The sequence below is a fragment of the Nilaparvata lugens genome, chromosome X, assembly GCF_014356525.2.
Source record: "Nilaparvata lugens isolate BPH chromosome X, ASM1435652v1, whole genome shotgun sequence".
NCBI lineage: Eukaryota > Metazoa > Arthropoda > Insecta > Hemiptera > Delphacidae > Nilaparvata > Nilaparvata lugens.
This window is the reverse complement of record NC_052518.1, coordinates 2552114-2576224: the sequence shown is the minus strand read 5'-3', so window position 1 is coordinate 2576224 and position 24111 is coordinate 2552114. Positions and strand designations below refer to the sequence as shown.

Below are 24111 nucleotides of genomic sequence, written 5' to 3'. Positions count from 1 at the left end.
CTTAATTAATGTATCAAATGAATCATTATGCCAAGACCCTCAAAGGTACTTGATCAAAATGATTCTCCAGAAAAATGTATTAGACTTAATGTCCCGCTTTCTCTATGTGAAGTTGAGCTCTGTAGAAGGTGGGCATTTTATTACATCGCACAAAACTCTGGCGAGAGGCAGCATACTAAAAGTCAGTTATAAGTAACAAGTGCAATGTCAATCACATTGAAATTCGTTTAGTGAGTTCTTTACCTATCAAGGAAAGTTTCTTGATGGTAATAATCGATGAATTTCGCCCCGAATTTGATTAAAAACCTTGATAAAAGGTGCACAGACGAGAATTTGAGTAGGAAAAAGCTTAATGTAGTTGCACAGTGTTACGCTAGAAAGCGCGGGCAGTGAAAATGATGGGAACCTCCCCCTGATGGGGTAGAAGAGATCGATCTCTAAATACTAAATAGGCGAGTCATGAGGAATTATTAACAATAAACTTTTGTTTTTTATGTAACTTCCGATTTTTTAAAAATAATTTATATTACTAGAATTTCAACAACAAAAGTAATCATTGAATTTATTGCACATTTTAAAGTCAAGAAAACGGTTTGTAAGATTTCGCTAACTTTTCATCTGGAATTTCAACTGTTTAAAATGGTAGCATGAACTTTATTCATTTCATTACTACAATAAATAATTGGGGACTCGGTCATTCAATGGTTTTCAGTATAAGCTGGAAAATATAATGGCACTCACAATCATTCAATTTATAAATCCATCACTATTACAAATTTTCACTACACTATTATTGATTCACTAATATTTTCTATAAACATTCAGACATCAACTTCGCTAATTATTGAAAAATTATTTCAACATAATGCACAGCGAAAAATAATACATTTTAAACAATTTACACAACAAAAAAACACGTTACTTTTGGGTCCTCGAGGCCTGAGGCTACCTCTGGATTTCAAAGTCATTCCGGCCACGACTTGATTGGAACTGACTTTTTCCACGCAAAATATGTTCCGCTTCCACCAATGAGACCTTTGGAGTAGACCTATTTTGGAACAAATTTGCATGGATAAGACATTTTATGGAACAGACTCACTAACTTGGAGAAGAATTTGTTTCTAAAGTGGACTGTAATAAAAACTAAGATTTTCATAAAAAATGCAACATTTTTACTCATATACCTTGATGATGATTCACATATCCAAGTTAATACAATTTATGTTGTTAAAACAGTTCAGTTTATAATTGAGTTCAATACAAGATGTTTGTTATAGAGAATGTATTTTAATTCACATTCAAGATACCGTACAATAATGAGTATCAAAAATGTAAAGTTGAGTATAAGTAGAATGTTATGAATATTGAACAATACATGAAAATAATAAAAGGTACTAGAAAAGTTATTTTAAAGCAAAGAAATTTGAAGTCCTTATAAGTAAAAACTGAAGATTAAAAAGTGGAAGTAATGAAAGTAGCTGAATTGGATTTTATTCATTCAGATCATTATACAAGAAAAAATATGTTCAGGACTCAGACCCTGAGTTCTCTAACAACTCGATCATCAGTGCTGTCTTCTTCACAATATAACTCATTCATAAGCTCTTGGTCATCTCCATTTTCTGTGGCAGATCCAGCAGGCAGCAAACGTCTATAAAAGGAGAGATGTGGAATCTCTGTCCATTGGTCACCATAGTGCTTCAATAACAGCTTATGTACATCATTTATTTTGGCAACTTTCACAGGATTGCCATTAGACAGAACATTGAGTTGATCGATTGAACATCATTAATTTGTTGTCATTCTTGACTTCAATAAAGATTTTGACTGTCCAATGTCACTCTGATAAAGACTCTCACCCCTCACCAACAATTTTTGCAATTTATCATTCCGTGTGAGGATAATTCTCTTTGAAGGGTGTATTTTAAAGTGCCATTTTTATGGCTGCAATTGAACTGGCCTAATAAGGCATAAGAATATCACTTCAACTTACACTACATACAGGTTAGGAACGTTTGAATAATAATTGAAACTATGAGGTTTACCAACCGACAAGAGAACGAAACAATATTCTGAACTATATTTTCATAGAGCAACAATAAGACAGGGATGAGACTTGATGTGGAATGAAATGTTCACTGAAGTAGCCATTTTTGGCTGATTTCGAAACGTTTTGGAATGAACTTGGAGAAGACATGTTTTGGAACAAACTGGCAGAGGATAAGACCTTTTTTGGAAAAAACATCGATTTTCAAAGCCCATTCTTAATACAAGAATATTTTTTGGAACAAAATATCCACATTAAAAGATGAGAAATTGTCTAAAGAATGTGCTGGCATCAAAAACTCCATTTTGATTTTTGGTGGATAAGACACGTTTTGGAACTATACGACTCACTTTTGGGTCCTCGAGGCCTGAGGCTACCTCTCGATTTCAAAGTTATTCCGGCCGCGACTTGATTGGAACTGATTTTTTCCAAGAAAATTATGTTCCCCTCCCACCAACGAGACGACGGTCAATGTGGGGACAGAGCACAATTTCGTGGGAGAGGAAAGTGCAAGATTGAAATATTCCTAGATAATCGTGTATTTTCCATCGCTAACTGAAATACATTTTTGTGAGAACACTTCAACCCTGCATAAAATTTGAGTCTTCCAGGACGCAGCTTAGCAAAAACTTAATGTGAGAAAATTATTTTTCAACAGAAGAAGAAATTTCTCTCGACAAAAATTCACACTGATAATTCAACTGAATGAGCACAAGAGTCTGTTCAAAAAATTCTAAAAATCTATTTCATTGATATATCGGTGGAGATTTATAAGCCCTGAAACGAAACAAAATATTGCATGGAAATTGGAGACTTTTGATATGTTTAATATGCAATTAGTACAAACAAATCTGCAAACTCAAAAATGTTGTTTTAAAAATCCCCTTAAAATTTCTCTGACAACTTATCAATTGTTGCTGAACACGAGATTTCATACCCATTGCAACATTTCATATCTATGAATAATAAGACCTGTAAGGTAATTGGTCAAAATGATGCTCCAATAAAATGAATTTTGTCTACTGGCATGTGTCCTCTATCACTCTATGTAGAGTGGAAACCTACAAGATGAGCAGTCTATTATATTATACACAGTTTAGTTGCAACTACTGCATTATCATCATCGATGAACCCCTTCCCTAATTATGATGAAGCAGATGTAAAATTGAAGACGCCTTAATTAATGTATCAAATGAATCATTATGCCAAGACCCTCGAAGGTACTTGATCAAAATGATTCTCCAGAAAAATGGATTAGACTTAATGTCCCGCTTTCTCTATGTGAAGTTGAGCTCTGTAGAAGGTGGGCATTTCATTACATCGCACAAAACTCTGGCGAGAGGCAGCATACTAAAAGTCATTTATAAGTAACAAATGCAATGTCAATCACATTGAAATTCGTTTAGTGATTTCTTTACCCATCAAGGAAAGTTTCTTGATCGTAATAATCGATAAATTTCGCCACGAATTTGGTTAAAAACCGTGATAGAAGGTGCACAGACGAGAAATTGAGTAGGAAAAAGCTTAATGTAGTTGCACAGTGTTACGCTAGAAAGCGCGGGCAGTGAAAATGATGGGAACCTCACCCTGATGGGGTAGAAGAGATCGATCTCTAAATACTAAATAGGCGAGTCATGAGGAATTATTAACAATAAACTTTTGCTTTTTATGTAACTTCCGAGTTTTTTAAAATAATTTATATTACTAGAATTTCAACAACAAAAGTAATCATTGAATTTATTGCACATTTTAAAGTCAAGAAAACGGTCTGTAAGATTTCGCTAACTGTTCATCTGGAAAATGTTTTCTGGAAATGTCTAACTGTTTAAAATGGTAGCATGAACTTTATTCATTTCATTACTACAATGAATAATTGGGGACTCGGTCATTCAAGGTATAAACCCTTGCATAAGCTAGAAAATAGTATAATGGCACTCACAGACGTTTAATTTATAAATCCATCATTATTGTAAATTTTCAATACACTATTGCTTACTCACTAACATTTCCTATAAAAATTCACACATTAGCTTCCCTAATTATTGATATACTATTTCAATATAATACACGGCTAAAAATAATACATTTTAAACAATTTACACAACAAATAAACACATTACTTTTGGGTCCTCGAGGCCTGAGGCTACCTCTGGATTTCAAAGTTATTCCAGCCGCGGCTTAATTGGAACTGATCTTTTCCACGCAAATTATGTTCCCCTTCCACCAACGAGACGACGGTCCACGTGAAGACAGAGCACAATTTCGAAATATTCTCAAATACTCGTGTATTTTCCATCACTAACGGAAATACTCCTTATCATCGAAGATGATAAGGAGTATTTTGGGACTGCGACTGCATCATAGAAGACGAAACACAGACTTACTGAAGCAGGTGAAGGTGAAATACCTACAAAAAGAAGCTCACCTGATAAAATGGAGATGGCCGGCCATGTGGCAAGGATGACAGCAGAGCGATGGGCGAAAATATGCACGGAGTGGATACCACGAGATCGGGCCAGAGGGAGAGGACGTCCAGCGTGCCGATGGAGAGACGAGCTCACCCAAAGAGTTGGAGATATGTGGCTGACAATAGCCAGGGACAGAAAGAGATGGGAGAAAATCATCAAGAAATTGTAAATTTGTGAATAGTTATTGAAGTTACTGTCAAGCTGCCAGCACAAAATATCATTACCTCATATGAGAGGCTTTTGTTCTATTTAGAATGTCAATAAAGCTTTATTATTATTATTATTATTATTATTATTATTATTATTATTATTATTATTATTATTATTATTATTATTATTATTATTATTATTAACGGAAATACAGTTCTGTGAGAATACCTCAACCCTGCATAAAATTTGAGTCTTCCCGGACACAAGTTAGCAAAATTTTAATGTGTGAAAATTTCTAACGACAAAAGAGTCACACTGAGAATTCAACTCAATGAGAATAAGTGTTTGATTGAAATAGTCCTATCTGTAAACCTTTTTGTACAGTCCTCACTGCAATATGGATTAGTGGTTTGGGGGGAGGGGGGAGCATTCAACACTCATCTATTAGCTCTATTTGTAATACAAAAAAATGATTATAAAAATAATACTAAATAGACCCATGATATACCCTTCTATTCAAGCCTTTAATGGAATTAAAGTGATGACAATCCACCAGCTGTATGTATTGAACGTCTTTAAATACTTTCAGAGTAACAAAAATATATTTTGAAAAATACATAATGAACATCAACGAACCAGATACAATATAAATGTTATGACTCAGATCTGACAATCAACCGTGGCGTTTTTAACTGTTTAACTCTGTGAGGAGATCCTCTGACTCGCTTTTTCTTAATTTTATTGTTTTGGTGTGTCGAAATTCAGCTCAGTGCCCAAAAACGTCAATAAAACGACTGATAGAATTTCTTCGTTGTAAATTTAGATTGAGAATGAAAATTTTATTGATTATAGCATCAATTACTTTGATACATCTTTGGAGATTTATAAGCCCTGAAACGAAACAAAATATTGCATGGAAATTGGAGAATCTTGATATGTTTAATATGCAATTATTACAAACAAATCTGCAAACTCAAAAGTTTTGTTTTATAAATTAACTTGAAATTTCTTTGACAACTTATCAATTGTTGCAAAACTGAAGATTCCATACCCATTGCAACATTTCATATCTATGAGTAATAAGACCTGTAAGGTAATTGGTCAAAATGATTCTCCAATAAATTGAATTTTGCCTATTGGCATTAATTTGTCCTCTATCTCTCTATGTAGAGTGGAACCCTACAAGATGAGCAGTCTATTATATTATATTCAGTTTAGTTGCAACTACTGCATTATCAACATGGATGAACAACCCCTTCCCTAATTATGATGAAGCAGATGTAAAATTGAAGACGCCTTAATTAATGTATCAAATGAATCATTATGCCAAGACCCTCGAAGGTACTTGATCAAAATGATTCTCCAGAAAAATGGATTAGACTTAATGTCCCGCTTTCTCTATGTGAAATTGAGCTCTGTAGGAGGTGGGCATTTCATTACATCGCACAAAACTCTGGCGAGAGGCAGGATACTAAAAGTCAGTTATAATTAACAAATGCAATGTCATTCACATCGAAATTCGTTTAGTGAGTTCTTTACCCATCAAGGAATGTTTCTTGATAGTAATAATCTATAAATCTCGCCCCGAATTTGATTAAAAACCTTGATAAAAGGTGCACAGACGAGAAATTGAGTAGGAAAAAGCTTAATGTAGTTGCACAGTGTTACGCTAGAAAGCGCGGGCAGTGAAAATGATGGGAACCTCCCCCTGATGGGGTAGAAGAGATCGATCTCTAAATACTAAATAGGCGAGTCATAAGGAATTATTAACAATAAACTTTTGCTTTTTATGTAACTTCCGAGTTTTTTTAAAATAATTTATATTACAAGAATTTCAACAACAAAAGTAATCATTGAATTTATTGCACATTTTAAAGTCAAGAAAACGGTCTGTAAGATTTCGCTAACTGTTCATCTGGAAAATGTTTTCTGGAAATGTCTAACTGTTTAAAATGGTAGCATGAACTTTATTCATTTCATTACTACAATGAATAATTGGTGACTCGGTCATTCAAGGTATAAACCCTTGCATAAGCTAGAAAATAGTATAATGGCACTCACAGACGTTTAATTAATAAATCCATCATTATTGTAAATTTTCAATACACTATTGCTTAATCACTAATATTTCCTATAAAAATTCACACATTAGCTTCCCTAATTATTGATATACTATTTCAATATAATACACGGCTAAAAATAATACATTTTAAACAATTTACACAACAAATAAACACATTACTTTTGGGTCCTCGAGGCCTGAGGCTACCTCTGGATTTCAAAGTTATTCCAGCCGCGGCTTAATTGGAACTGATCTTTTACAGGCAAATTATGTTCCCCTTCCACCAACGAGACGACGGTCCACGTGAAGACAGAGCACAATTTCGAAATATTCTCAAATACTCGTGTATTTTCCATCACTAACGGAAATACTCCTTATCATTGAAGATGATAAGGAGTATTTTGGGACTGCGACTGCATCATAGAAGACGAAACACAGACTTACTGAAGCAGGTGATGGTCAAATACCTACAAAAAGAAGCTCAAGTGGCAAGGATGACAGCAGAGCGATGGGCGAAAATATGCACGGAGTGGATACCACGAGATCGGGCCAGAGGGAGAGGACGTCCAGCGTGCCGATGGAGAGACAAGCTCACCCAAAGAGTTGGAGATATGTGGCCGACAATAGCCAGGGACAGAAAGAGATGGGAGAAAATCATCAAGAAATTGTAAATTTGTAAATAGTTATTGAATTTACTGTCAAGCTGCCAGCAAAAAATATCATTACCTCATATGAGAGGCTTTTGTTCTATTTAGAATGTCAATAAAGCTTTATTATTATTATTATTATTATTATTATTATTATTATTATTATTATTATTATTATTATTATTATTATTATTATTATATTATTATTATTATTATTATATTATTATTATTATTATTAACGGAAATACAGTTCTGTGAGAATACTTCAACCCTGCATAAAATTTGAGTCTTCCCGGACACAAGTTAGCAAAATTTTAATGTGTGAAAATTTCTAACGACAAAAGAGTCACACTGAGAATTCAACTCAATCAGAATAAGTGTTTGATTGAAATAGTCCTATCTCTTAACCTTTTTGTACAGTCCTTACTGCAATATGGATTAGTGGTTTGGGGGGGAGCATTCAACACTCATCTATTAGCTCTATTTGTAATACAAAAAATGATTATAAAAATAATACTAAATAGACCCATGATATACCCTTCTATTCAAGCCTTTAATGGAACTAAAGTGATGACAATCCACCAGCTGTATGTATTGAATGTCTTTAAATACTTACAGAGTAACAAAAATATATTTTGAAAAATACATAATGAACATCAACGAACCAGATACAATATAAATGTTATGACTCAGATCTGACAATCAACCGTGGCGTTTTTAACTGTTTAACTCTGTGAGGAGATCCTCTGACTCGCTCCATCTTAATTTTATTGTTTTGGTGTGTCGAAATTCAGCTCAGTGCCCAAAAACGTCAATAAAACGACTGATAGAATTTCTTCGTTGTAAATTTAGATTGAGAATGAAAATTTTATTGATTATAGCATCAATTACTTTGATACATCTTTGGAGATTTATAAGCCCTGAAACGAAACAAAATATTGCATGGAAATTGGAGAATCTTGATATGTTTAATATGCGATTAGTACAAACAAATCCGCAAACTCAAAAATTTTGTTTTATAAATTAACTTGAAATTTCTTTGACAACTTATCAATTGTTGCAAAACTGAAGATTCCACACCCATTGCAACATTTTATATCTATGAATAATAAGACCTGAAAGGTAATTGGTCAAAATGATTCTCAAATAAATTGAATTTTGCATATTGGCATTAATTTGTCCTCTATCTCTCTATGTAGAGTGGAACCCTACAAGATGAGCAGTCTATTATATTATATTCAGTTTAGTTGCAACTACTGCATTATCAACATGGATGAACAACCCCTTCCCTAATTATGATGAAGCAGATGTAAAATTGAAGACGCCTTGATTATTATATCGAATGAATCATTATGCCAAGACCCTCAAAGGTACTTGATCAAAATGATTCTCCAGAAAAATGAATTAGACTTAATGTCCCTCTCTCTCTATGTGAAGTTGAGCCCTGTAGAAGATGGGCATTTCATTACATCCCACAAAACTCTGGCGAGAGGCAGGATACTAAAAGTCAGTTATAATTAACAAATGCAATGTCATTCACATCGAAATTCGTTTAGTGAGTTCTTTACCCATCAAGGAATGTTTCTTGATGGTAATAATCGATAAATTTTGCCCCGAATTTGATTAAAAACCTTGATAAAAGGTGCACGGACGAGAAATTGAGTAGGAAAAAGCTTAATGTGGTTGCACAGTGTTACGCTAGAAAGCGCGGGCATTGAAAATGATGGGAACCTCCCCCAGATGGGGTAGAAGAGATCGATATCTAAATACTAAATTTGCGAGTAAATGGGAATTTATTACCAACAAATTATTTCTTTCTATTTAACTCATGGGAATTTATTAACAACAAACTTTTGATTTCCATTTAACTTCTAAATTTTTTTAATAATTGAAATTACTTGAATTTCAACAACAAAAATAATCTGTAAAAATGTATTGCACATTATAAAGTCTAGAAAACGGTCTGTAAGATTTCGCTAACTGTTCATCTGGAATTCTAACTTTTTACAATGGTAGCATGAACTTTATTCATTTCATTACTACAATGAATAATTGGGGACTCGGTCATTCAAGGGTTTTTAGCATGAGCTAGGAAATATAATGGCCTCACAATCGTTTAATTTATAAATCCATCATCAAAAATTTTCACTACACTATTGTTGATTCACTAATATTTTCTATAAACATTCAGTCATTAACTTCCCTAATTATTGATAAACTATTTCAACATAATGCACGTGAAAGAATCTAACAAATTTACAAATCAAACAAGTCAATTTTGGGCCCTCGAGGCCTGAGGCTACCTCTGGATTTCAAAGTTATTCCGGCCGTGACTTGATTGGAACAGATTTTTTCACGCAAATTATGTTCCCCTTCCTCCACCGAGACGACGGTCCTCGGGGAGACAGAGCACAATTTCGAAATATTCTCAAATACTCGTGTATTTTCCATCACTAACTGGAATACAGTTCCGTGAGAATACCTCAACGATGCATAAAATTTGAGTCTTCCCGGACACAAGTTAGCAAAATTTCTAATAACAAAAAAAGTCACATTGGAAATTCAACTCAATGAGCATAAGAGTTTGATTGGAATAGTCCTATTTCTAAACCTTTTTAAATGTTCCCAATGAGTAAATTTATTTCAATATCATCATCATTACAATACTGTACAGAACACGATCTGGAAACCTTGGGGATCTAGAGAAGGGAAGCGTTATCTTGACAATTGATAGACAACGATAGCAACACCAATGTTAATCGAATATTGTCATTATAACGTAGACGTCACTAAAGACATGGGACGAGCGTCTATGCCTCAAGAAAGCCGGAGCATATTTTCAGCATTCTCTGTACTTTGTAAACGATTACCAGATTCAAAGTAATTAGAATCTTGTATTTTTTTGATTAGAATTATTCTAATAACAATTTTATTACATTATCAGCATTGAATTTTTTGAAACATGGCTTTTTTAACTGTTTAACTCTGTGAGGAGATCCTCTGACTCGCTCCTTCTTAATTTTATTGATTTGGTGTGTCGAAATTCAGCTCAGTGCCCAAAAACGTCAATAAAACGATTGATAGAATTTCTTCGTTGTTAATGTAGATTGAGAATGAAAATTTTATTGATTATAGCATCAATTACTTTGATACATCTTTGGAGATTTATAAGCCCTGAAACGAAACAAAATATTGCATGGAAATTGGAGAATCTTGATATGTTTAATATGCAATTAGTACAAACAAATCTGCAAACTCAAAAATTTTGTTGTAGAAATTCCCATAAAATTTCTCTGACAACTTATCAATTGTTGCAAAACTGAAGATTCCACACCCATTGCAACATTTCATATCTATGAATAATAAGACCTGAAAGGTAATTGGTCAATATGATTCTTCAATAAAATGAATTTTGCCTATTAGCATTAATTTGTTCTCTATCTCTCTATGTAGAGTGGAACCCTACAAGATGAGCAGTCTATTATATTATACAGTTTAGTTGCAACTACTGCATTATCAACATGGATGAACCCCTTCCCTAATTATGATAAAGCAGATGTAAAATTGAAGACGCCTTTATTAATGTATCAAATGAATCATTATGCCAAGACCCTCAAAGGTACTTGATCAAAATGATTCTCCAGAAAAATGGATTAGACTTAATGTCCCGCTTTCTCTATGTGAAGTTGAGCTCTGTAGAAGGTGGGCATTTTATTACATCGCACAAAACTCTGGCGAGAGGCAGGATACTAAAAGTCAGTTATAAGTAACAAATGCAATGTCAATCACATTGAAATTCGTTTAGTGAGTTCTTTAACCATCAAGGAAAGTTTCTTGATAGTAATAATCGATAAATTTCGCCCCGAATTTGATTAAAAACCTTGATAGAAGGTGCACAGACGAGAACTTGAGTAGGAAAAAGCTTAATGTAGTTGCACAGTGTTACGCTAGAAAGCGCGGGCAGTGAAAATGATAGGAACAAATTTATTTCAAGATGGAATAAAAAAGATGTTGTCACTTTCACATAGTGAATAACTAGTAAAAACACTTATTGAAATGGGCTATTCTTTAAATTAATAAAACAAAATTTTATTAATTTGTTTTATAACCTGACGATGGTGTAATATCACCGAAACTAGTTGTTAAACTATTTTAAATTTTTTTAAAAAATAAAGGGTGCGTATTAATCCTGATTATCCATCAGAAGATGGTTTGATATTTGAAGTTATAACTCTTGATAGTGATGAATCTATTTCATGTGTAAGCTGTTGTAATTTTTCGTACTCTAAAAGTTCTTATAGAATTGGCTTTAACAATATTGTTTTATTGAATAGCTAGTGTAAACTCAAGTCTATCTTATGTTAAAGCAAATTTGTCTTAGAAGTTACTAACTTGTAATGTTTTACAATTTGACAGGTATTTGTCTATAACACGTTATAAATTTACGCAGTGGCACCATTTCACCAAACTGCTAGGAGGGGCAAAAACCACGAGGTATGAGGGGGGGAAAGGAATACGCCCAAAGGATAGAGGGTCCTGGGTTTCCCCATAAATGTTACATTCGAAGATGTTATTATATGCTTCATTTTCTCCAGTTTTATACAAATGTGGTTGAAGTATCAATACAAGCATATAGGCCTACATTATTAGTTAATCATGAAGTATTTATTAGAAATTTAGGCCTACAGAGAGGCCCTAAAGTAGGAATACACTGAAACAGATTTCTTAAAAATCATGGAAAAAGATAAAATTTTCTTTTACAATGACAGTTTTAACAATTTCATTGGGGATCAATTCAATTCAATTCAATTTCATTTATTGCCAATTAGAATATCCAAAACATATTACAAAATCTTTATAATATGACCTATCATTAAAAATATAAATAAATAAGCATAATTACTCATACATATACTTGAATAAAATATAAAATCTAGGCATCATCAGCAAAAAGAAAATCTTTGCCCGCTGGTGAGAGTTGCAAAACAGTAAAAGAAAAACATAATATTTCGAAATAATGCAGAAAGTTAAAGTTAAATTTAACTTATAATTACAAAATTTTATAACAGCAGAATCATAAAAAATCAAACAAATATTGTGCAGAGAAAAGACTATAAAATGAAAATAAAATAATCTAAATTAAATTGCTATATTTAAGGTAAAGAAATATTCCCTCTTAATCCACTCATTGACGCTCTTTTTACTAATTTTGAAATCATATTCCAATTGGAAAATAACTTTCAGTTAGAAAGCTAAAGAAACAATTAGCTGTTCCCATAATTCTCACCAACTCTTTACATATATTTTTGATTGTGCCCTTTCTTTTGCTTTCACTGTGACATCTTGCAACTTGTTAATTCTCACGTTGAAATTTATGTAATAACTTACTTATTGTGCCCTCATCAATAATTGTACCCATTCTATATTTAAGCTTTAACTATACCACAGAGAAAAATATATTCTTTATTACTCCGTACCCGTAGCCATACTTCCAAGGTAATTTTGCTACATTGTTGATACTGTAGAAGGAATTATACTACTGCTGTTTAAAAAAAGTATTAAATCAGTATGAGATTCTAAGGATTCGTGTAGATAGACCCGCATTTTCATTATTCATCTGATCCTTGGGGGGGGGGGGCTAGGCCACCTGCCCCCCTTAAATGGCGCCCCTGAATTTATGTTGTAGCCGATTATTGTCTTATTAGATACTTGTAAAGTTTTACAATTCGACAGGTGTTTGTCGATAACACGTTGTAAGTGAAAACAAACTGACTGTGCGAATTGTTTCCTTTGTGTTGCAGAGGGAAGAACATTCGGTATTGGAGCTAGGAAGAGGCTGCAAATGGCATTGTTGCCAATTATGTACAAACTGGGCGTTATTACCACACTGCTCGTTGGTCTGACTGTGCTCACTCTCAAAGCAATCACCATAGGTGTGGTGCTGTTGATTCTAGCCTTTGGGGGCATCTTCACCAAGATCAAATCTTCGCCCTGGGATGACCACCATGTGAGTAGTTCATCATCATCATCTCTCTCTCTCTCTTTCTCTCTTTCTCTCTCTCTCTCTGAAACTGTCTGGCCCTAGAACGATCACATGACAACCATTCCCCACCCATCCCACAAATACAAACCCTTTTAACCTGTTATAGAATGAATTGTATATATATTATATAAACTCATGTTATTTTAATTATCCACTGCTACTGCTGTATATTACTTAAAGTTGATTACCCTGATCTACTTTCAGCCTACTTCATTTTATTAATCAATAATTTGATCTTATCTACCTATATAATTATTTTACTCTATCAATTTTCTGTTTTTTCTCTTAAATATTTATATTAATTAAAACTTTTACAATATTTCCATTAATAAATAAATCCTTAGTTTAATTAATTAAATTAACGTTTTGGTAGAGAGTTAGTGGGGAGGATATTTTTAATATTCTTTCCGAAGAATGGACATTGATATGTCCAAAGCTCCGCCAATTTATGTAGATGCATTACAATATAATTATCTATAGTTATTACATTACAAATTGCTTTTTCATATCATATACAGTTCAATAATTATTTTCTTAGTCTATATTATGTAAATTCATCTATAATTTTGCTGTATTGTAAGCTATTGTATCTAAGTGTTTAAGCCAGTATATATTGTAATCTACATAAATAAAGTACTCAATCAATCAATCTCTACCTCTTTTGGGTTGTGTGGCAGAGAGAAACTGGAGTCCTAACTCCGTCCCAATGTAGGCACATAATCAAACAATCTCTTCATAAATAAAGAACTCTAACCTCATCTCTCTCTCTCCCGGTCGTGTGTTTTCAAATCAAATCAAATTTATTTATTCATTTAAAATACAATGAAATTACATAAAAAAATACATATGAATAGGTTCCCCGCTTGGATGACAGGTCTGTGTGCGTGGAGGAGTCGCATAAAGCAAACAATATTCATTTTATAATAATTATGTATCACATCTAACAATATGGAGAAAATAAATTAATTATATACGGTAAGTAATTGGAAAGATATTATACGTAAATTATAATTTAACAAATAAAATATATATATATACTTCGAGTGAAAGTTTGGATTGATTTTTATAAAAAACATTTTATTGAGAACTATCCGACAGCAATCAGGGGTTTATTCAGCTTTAAAGCAAACGAGAAAAAACTTTAAAGAAAATGGAAAATTTGGAAAAAAGAGAACCAAAAACGGAAGATCTAATTTTTCAAATATTGGGCGAAAGAAGTAGAGCGTCCGCCGCTTGAGTCCCGATGCTAAGGAGCCACACAAAAAACCCTCCGCCTGTAAACAGCGACAGTGCAACGCTCATTAAATTTGGTGTTAGTTCTGGGGGAACATTTCTGTAAAACCAGTGGGCTAGGTGGAAAGAATTTGAAAGTTGGATAGAATTACCAAGCCGGGGAAATTGAATATTTATATTTAATCTATTCCTAGTAGGGTAATCATGCTGTATTTCTGTAAAATTGATGCTATTTTTTCTAATGAAGACTAATAGCTTTTATAAATAATTGCTTAACTGAAACAGGTTAAGGTTGATGGAAAGGAAATTAATTTATATCCTTCTTAGGGCCATTTGCACAGTCAAAGTTTAAACGAAATTAAATCAGCTTGTGGCTTAAACTTAAAATAAAACACATTATAGCAACGAGACTTGATACGGATTTAATCCAGTTTAAAATAATATTTATTTTAAACTGGGATTATGCAAACGACCCTCAGAGAATCGGCAATTATTTGTTGAAACACGCCGACTTATGAAGTTACATCACAATATTATATTATCGTTATTCTAATTGCATTTAATCTTTATTCTCATTGATTAATTATCTATACTTTGTAAAATTCGTTGAATAATTAGCATTACCGTCATTTAATGTAAATTAGTGTATAAGCCAGTACATATTGTAACATACATAAATAAATAAATCTAATCTAATCTCTCTCTCTCTTTAGGGTTGTGTGGCAGAGAGAAACTGGAGTCTTAACTCTGCCCTTAATAAAGGCAATTATTCAATTAATTTCTCTCTCTCTTTTCGCAATCCATCTATTGATTTTCACACTTCATTCTATCTACTCACTGAGTTTTGTCTGTTCATAATATAGAAGTCATTTTTTTATCGGAAGTTGAAATAAATACGATTAGGACGTTGTTCAAATGATTTTGTTTCTGGATTTGGGTTGTTGTCTCACATCTCTCTCTCCCTCCTAGATTCTCTACTCTCTACTCTCTTTTGTAATCTATTGTGTAATCTATTTATGTAATTTTTTTTCTCATTACAAAGAGTTGTGTGGTAGAGTGGACCAGGAGTCCTAACTCCGCCCTAATAAAGGCAATTAATCAATCAAAATCAATCTCCCGATCGTCTGTTAATGGGAAGGATATTATTGTATATCCTTTCCAGAGAGTCGACAATTATTATTTCTGTGGCTTGGTGCAAAAACTAACAATATCAATTTTTTCAAAAATGAGTTTAATACACTAATACATCAATAATATCGAATATTTCAGGTCCAGAAGTGCTAATGTCCTATTTCAAAGCAATAGAAAGTTATAGAATTTATACTACCAATGTCATGATTTAGTAAGTTAGTTTTAGTATTTAGTAACTCCACTCTCAGAGTGTGAAAACTACCAATGAAGACATATTTTATTAGATTGTCATTTTATACTCCGTGCCAGAACTACAAATGTCGACTTCTACACTTCTAGCACTCGCATTTCCGTATCGAAATGCCGTAGTTCGAAAATTCAAGGTGAACTTTCAAGCTGATTTGTGAGAAAGTTGATATTTTGACATAGGTAGTTCTTGTACCAAGCAACAGGTTTGTTGAAACATCTCCGATTTATGTATTATGTAGTTACATTACAACTGTGTAAATATAAATTGCATTCGATCTTAATTCTGATTAATAATTTTTCATACTCTGTAAAGTTCGTTGGATAATCAGCTACACTGTCCGTCGTTTATTGTATTAGTGTATAAGCCAGAATATTTATTGTAACTTACATAAATAAGGAACTCTAATCTAATCTTATCTCATCTTATCTCATCTCATCTCATCTCTCACTCCCTCTTCTTTCTCTAATCAGTGTCCAATGTTACATACAAATCATCCATTTATGAATATCTTCACCATGTGTTAAATTCCTTATTCCTTCAACCATTGATTTATTTATTTATTCATTTAACAATTTATTTATTTATTCCTTTAACCATATCAAATTCACTATTACTCATCACAATAAATCATTTATCTTGAGCCAGCTAACAAACATCGATTTGTTGCCGTCTTTATAAATTCTATTAGATTAAACAGATGATGTTTATCAAGTTCCGTTTCATCTGATGAAATTCAAAAGGACGGCAAAACATTGAACGTCCTAAAATTGATGTGTGTGTAACTGGCTTCATTATTCTGGTATTCTAAACATCTAGTTCTCAATTCATCAAGTAAGGTTTTTCATTTAAATATTACCTTGAAACCATTCCCGTCGTGTGTTGATGGAAAGGATATTATTTTATATCATTTTTAGAGAATTGGTATCTATTTGTTGAAACACCGCTGATTCATGTAGTTAGCCTACATTGCAATAATTATTATTATCGTTATTCGAATAGTATTCAATCTTCATTGTGATAAATGATTTGTAAAAGTAGTTGAAGAATTAACTATACTATCCTAAAATTAGTAGATAAGCGTATAAGCCAGAATATGATATTGTAACTTACATGAATCTAGAAGTCTAATCCAAACTAATCTTTCTCTCTCACACACTCTCTCTCTCTCTCTCTCTTTTGGTAGAGAGTTAGTGGGGAGGATATTTTTAATATTCTTCCCAAAGAATGGACATTGATATGTCCAAAGCTCCGCCAATTTATGTAGATGCATAACAATATGATTATTATCTATAGTTATTATATTACAAATTACTTTTTCATATCATATACAGTTCAATAGTTATTTTCCTAGTCTATATTATGTAAATTCATCTATAATTTTGCTGTATTGTAAGCTATTGTATATAAGTGTATAAGCCAGTATATATTGTAATCTACATAAATAAAGTACTCAATCAATCAATCAATCAATCTCTATTGATCTATGGATTTTGAACTGTCGTTTCATCCGTTTTCACTTTTCAGTTTTCTCTTTTTTCTTATAGTATTATTTTCACTGATTCAAATTAGAAAGAAATTTTGTTTTTTTTCTTTCTTTCATTCGCTATTTGAAAATGTTATTATTTTGTAAATTGCTTTATTTTATCTCTTCTCTCTCTCTCTCTCTCTCTTTCTTCTCAATCCATCTATTGATTTTTCATCAATTGTGAAAATAGTTGAATAATTAACTATACTATCATAAAATTAGTAGATTTGTGTATAAGCCAGAATATATTGTAACATAAATGAATCAAAAACTCTAATCTAAACTAATCTTCCTCTCTCACTCTCTCTCTCTTCTCAATCCATCTATTGATTTTTCATCAACTTGTAAGAATAGTTGAATAATTAACTCTACTATCATAAAATTAGTAAATTTGTGTATAAGCCAGAATATATTGTAACTTAAATGAATCAAAAACTCTAATCTAAACTAATCTTTCTCTCTCTCTCTCTTCTTAATCCACCTATTGATTTTCCATCAATTTGTAAAAGTAGTTGGAAAATTAACTATACTATCATAAAATTAGTAAAAATGTGTATAAGCTAGAATATATTGTAACATAAATGAATCAAAAACTCTAATCTAAACTAATCTTCCTCTCCCACTCTCTCTCTCTCTCTTCTCAATCCATCTATTGATTTTTCATCAATTTGTAAGAATAGTTGAATAATTAACTATACTATCATAAAATTAGTAAATTTGTGTATAAGCCAGAATATATTGTAATTTAAATGAATCAAGAGCTCTAATCTCAACCAATCTTTCTCTCTTTCTTTCTCTCTCACTCTCACTCTCTCTCTCTTCTCATTCCATCTATTGATTTTACATTTTTCCCTCTCTTCACTCAGTGATCTTTGTTCGTTCATATAGCAGCCCTTTTTTTTATCGAAGGTGTAATCGAAGAAGATTGAGACGCTGTTCAAATAATTTTGATTTCATATCAGGGTTGTAATTTGCTTTTCTTACTCTCTCTGTCTGTCTGTCTCTTTCTCTCTCTGCCTATATATATTTCTCTTTTCTCAATTCATTTATTAATTCTACACTTCCCCTATTTGCTCACTGAGTTTTGTTTGTTCATAAGCAGCCATTTTTTCATCGATTGTGATTGGCTGATGATCTCTCTCCATTTCTCTGCTGCGCATATTCGAAAATAATTTTGACTACGACTGGGAAATCTCCCTCCTCACCACCCATCACCTCTTCCTCCCACACCTCCTTTTGGTAGAGAGTTAGTGGGGAGGATATTTTTAATATTCTTTCCGAAGAATGGACATTGATATGTCCAAAGCTCCGCCAATATATGTAGATGCATAACAATATAATTATTATCTATAGTTATTATATTACAAATTGCTTTTTCATATCATATACAGTTCAATAATTATTTTCTTAGTCTATATTATGTAAATTCATCTATAATTTTGCTGTATTGTAAGCTATTGTATATAAGTGTTTAAGCCAGTATAGACCTATATTGTAATCTAAATAAATAAAGTACTCAATCAATCAATCCTCCCCCATCCATACCTTCAATTTCTCGTTCTTCTTCTTCTTATTCTACCTTCGCATATTGAGACGCGACGTGGCGTGACATGACGTGACCTTAGACTCCTATAGTGTGGTCCACGTTATAAAGGTAGTGAAGAAAGATAGGAAAACAATGTTTGTCAATGCCTTCTATAGATGGTAGCTGATACAGGTTTATTGATGTAATATCAACTGTTCATTCTCGTTTAAAATAATCAATTATATTTTATTAAGCGATAAATTATATTTTTCAATAATTTCATAATCGATTTTCATGATTAAGATGAAATGTTTTGTTAATTCTACATTGTTATATTAACTGCTCATTCTCGTTTAAAATAACCATTTATATTTTATTAAGCAATAAATTATATTTTTCAATAATGTCATAATCGATTTTCATGATTAAGATGAAATATTTTGTTAATTGTACATTGTTAAAAGACGATCTGGCAACAAAGCAAAAGCGAGAAAGAAATAGCGCTATCCGCTTTGTTGAATGATAGACAAGGATAGCAATACCATTGCTAATCAAACACTGCCATTATAACGTGGACCTCACTATAGATGAGTTAACATATGATAATTTTATATTAAGACTGTACAAAGGCTAAAAATAAACTTTCTACTGGTGATATTTTTCAAAGTTTTTCGATTTGTATATCATCAAGCTATCAAAATGAAAAAGTTCTCTCAAGAAAACATTCTCTTTCCGATCATTACTTTTTGAGATATGAGCGCCTAAAGTTTAATTTTTTGGGACAGAACATTTCAAGTTCGGTAAGAGATAAATGAAATTTGCCATGAAATTTGGAAGATAGATTCTTCATGTATTGTTGATCTAATAAAACAAAAATTCTCTGAAAAATATAAATTTTTGAGAAAGTTATTCAATTTACCAAGAATGACCAAATATGACACAACTAAAAGTTATTTTTGGTCATTTTTAGTGAATTGAATAACTTCCTCAAAAATTGATATTTTCAGAAAATTTTTGTCTTATTAGATCAAAAATACCATGAAGAATCTAATCTATCTTCCAAATCTCATGGATTTATCTCCTACTTAACTTGAAATGTTCTGTCCCAAAAATTGAAACTTTAGGCGTTCATATCTCAAAAATTAGTGACCGGAAAAAAAAATTTATTCGACCACCAACAAACATTGTACAAAAAAATTGAAATAAAATAACATAACTGGTGTAGCAAACACCCACGTAGTCTAAATGCCCCAAAGGTAATCCTGTGTGGGGCCTTTCTTCGTATATTTAATCACAATAGAAAATGATCAAACAAAAGATAGAAAAAAATGAAAGAAGGAATATAGAGAGTCTTACATTAATATAGTATACAAAATCTTAAGAGACTACACAATTTTAAAAAAGAATCAAGAGAAAAAAATTGAAATAAAAATAATAAATCATATTGCAATTTAAACAGTTCTCCGTGCGGGCAGCACATTCCAAATGATAATTATCTATTCTTCAGTCAACAGATGAAGCCATGCAAAATATAAGTGCTATGACACAATATAATTACATAAATAATTCAAATTCCCAACCATACAAAAACTAAATCAAACATGAAAAACAAAATATCAACTTTCGAGCATGAAAATTTTCATAAAACAACTGTGTATCATCAATCGCAACAATGAATTTTTTTAATCTGGCCTTTACTATTTGGCTATATTGACACTCCTGTAAGTCAGGTTGCAAGGCGTTGTAAAGCTTACCACCTACATATCTAAAAAATCTTCTGTTATGCTCAAGCCTAGGTCTATGTAATTGAACTCTATTTCTATAGCGTACATTATAATCAGCGATATGGGTTTATGTTGTCAATTGACTTTTATTTTTGAAAGTATCCAAAACTGCTTTAAACAAAAAGGAATATGTGACTGGTAATACATTAAGGGATCTGAACAGGGGTAGCGAGTGTTCGATCCTTGGCTTGCCACAAATCAATCTTATAAAATGCTTTTGTGCTACAATAATAGGTTTCAAATTTGTTGTATATGCACTTCCATAACATATGAGTCCGTAATTAATGTTTTCTTAAGAAAACTTTTTCATTTTGATAGCTTGATGATATACAAATCGAAAAACTTTGAAAAATATCACCAGTAGAAAGTTCATTTTTAGCCTTTGCACAGCCTTAACATCGAGACGAAACTAGCACTTGTGAAAATTGTTATATGATCATATGATAATGATCAACTCATCTATCAGACTCGAGTCACGTCATGTCGCGACACATCTCGTCTCAATATGCGACTAGTAGTATGTGATATGTCAGAAAAGTAACAAGTTATTTAGAATCTCTTCAAAAGAACTCTCTCTGTAAAGAGTCGCTCTAATAGAACACAATTCCAAGTTCATGAACTTAACGTAGCTAATACTGTTGTGCTCTTCTATCATTGAGAGGCATTCCGTTCCTTAGAATAGGACTGGCTTGAATATTGACTTGTATATTTTCATTTTAGTTCCCTGGCTTATTTCCTGTTTTCCCAGGATGGTTCTGCTAAGCTTGTAATACACTTGGTTGGCTTTCCTTACTCTATTGTTTATCTCTTCATCAACTATCCATATGCATTGATTAATGTCCCAAGATATTCATAGTTGTTTACCCATTCCAATATTAATCTCTTCATCAACTTTCCCATCTGCAGAGATAAATGTCCCAAGATATTCATAGAGTTGGTCACCCTTTCCAATAGTTTACCATCCCATGTTAAGCTACGTTTACACTAAGTAGCTAGAGAGCTATATAAAATTTGAGCTACATATAGCTCTGTCAGCTACATATAGCTCTGCTAGATGTAGCTCTGCTAGATGTAGCTCTGCTATAAGTAGATTTTAACGCTAATTTTATCTAGCAGAGCTATATGTAGCTCTGCAAGATATTTGGAATAAATTTTACTGTTCAGTTCCCAGTCAGATGCCGAAGAAGAAGGTAGTTCTTGCAGCAGTGGCTGCTTTCGCCGCAGCTACTGTGATATTTTCAGCACAGAGAAGAGAAAGAAGATATTGGATAAGACCCTCACTTCAGGCTAGAAAACTTTACAGTTGTAGTGATCTTTTGAAAGACCGAAATGAGAACGATATAGACTGTGATATAGAACGATTTGACTTATGAAATTCGTTGTGATGGTAGTTTCAAGAACTTTCTTCTAATATTGTCTTTATTCCAGTCAAATTCACTCTCCATTTTTGCACAATAATATGATTATAAATCAGAAAGAATTGCTTGTAATTCGCAGTAGCCTACTAGCACTCTGACAACAAATGAGTACAGTATATCAGGTGATCAGGTGTAAATCCAGGAGGCACTAAACAGCTGCAAACAGTTGCGGCAGCCTTCCTTCAAGGACAGAGCAGCTACATATTATCTAGCTCTGCTATAAACCAAAATTGACATATAGCAGAGCTACATGTAGCTCTGGTTCTCTTTGATGTTTACCGAAAACTTTGGATAGCTCAATTTCTGCTATATAGCTGAGAAAATTGCTATATAGCCGGGCTATATAGCAGATTTCCAGTGTCACGTTTTGAGCATGTAGCAGAGCTATAAAGCTCTGCTACATGTAGCTCTGCTATATAGCTCTCTAAACCTAGCTTTATATCAATGGTCGCCAAACTTACGAGCCTGTGAGCTAGAATAGCATTTATAAATCTTCTAATGAGCTAACAAGGAATATAAGACTGAAGAAAGTACGGTACGCAAAATTAAATTTTCACACTTTTATTGCCTATAAAGATACATTTCTAGTGTTGAAATCTACTTATCTCATAGTAATAAGTATAACAAAAGTTGAAATGTACATTTCAATAAGAGCAGTGGAACTCTTTTTTGGTCATCAATTATTTTCTTGACGTTTGGAGTGTACGTTGTAGTAGTTGTCCAATTTTGTTCATCAGTCAGTCTGTTCCTATATCGATTTTTTAATGAATTTCATACTTGAAAAAATGCTTCACACAAGTAGGTAGAGCTTAACATAGCTTTCAAACCTCAATGCAACTTGAATACTATTTGGATACATTTCTTCGGGATTTGAGCCTAATATTTCCAGTTGTAGAAAGTTATCTGAGAGACAGATCAGTAGTGGAGTTTTGAGAGAGCTGCCTAACCAATAGAAATCGAGGGTGGTGGCCTCCCCCCTCCACCCCCCCCTCCCAGTCGGCCATTTTGGCCCCGCCCCCAGCCAATAGGAATCAAGGGGCGTGGCCACCCCCCCTCCCCACCCCCCCTGCCCTAGTCAGCCATTCCCCCTCCACCCCCCCAGCCCTAGTCAGCCATTTTGGTACTGCCCCCTCCACCCCCCCAGCCCCAGTCGGCCATTTTGGCCCCGCCCCCGCCAATAGAAATCGAGGGGTGTGGCCTCCCCCCTCCACCCCCCCAGCCCCAGTCGGCCATTTTTGTCCCCGCCCCCAGCAATAGTCAAGGGCGTGGCCACGCCCCCCTCCCCACCCCTGCCTAGTCAGCCATTCCCCTCCCCCCCCCAGCCCTAGTCAGCCATTTTGGTACTGCCCCCTCCACCCCCCCGCCCCAGTCGGCCATTTTTGTCCCCGCCCCCAGCCAATAGGAAGCAAGGGGCGTGTTCAATCCATGATGTAGGCTAACCATCATGAAAATCATGAAAATTGAAATTTTTTATTTTCTCGAAAATCCATGATGTAATCTCAGAAAATCCATGTGTAGCTAACCATCATGAAATTCATGTAAAATTGAATTTCTTATTTTCTCGAAAATCCATGATGAAACACCAACATGAAAATCATGAGAAAATTGAATTTTTTTTTTTCTCGAGAATCCATGATGTAGCTAACATCATGAAAATCATGAAAATTGAAATTTTTTATTTTCTCGAAAATCCATGATGTAATCCCAGAAAATCCATGATGTAGGTTATCCATCATGAAAATAATGAAAAATTGAAATTTTCCATTTTCTCGAAAATTCATGTGTAAATCTCAGAAAATCCATGATGTAGGCTAACCATCATGAAAAT

At 33.2% G+C, this 24111-nt stretch overlaps 1 protein-coding gene across 1 annotated transcript in view; it reads left to right on the top strand.

Moving 5' to 3' along the window:
- LOC111053686 overlaps nucleotides 1–24111 on the top strand; it is an 80951-nt gene that overhangs the window by 32240 nt on the left and 24600 nt on the right. The window contains exon 2 of the mRNA XM_039442233.1: nucleotides 13176–13381. Within this exon, the coding sequence (XP_039298167.1) occupies nucleotides 13176–13381 (206 nt within the window). The remainder of the gene's footprint in view (nucleotides 1–13175; nucleotides 13382–24111) is intronic.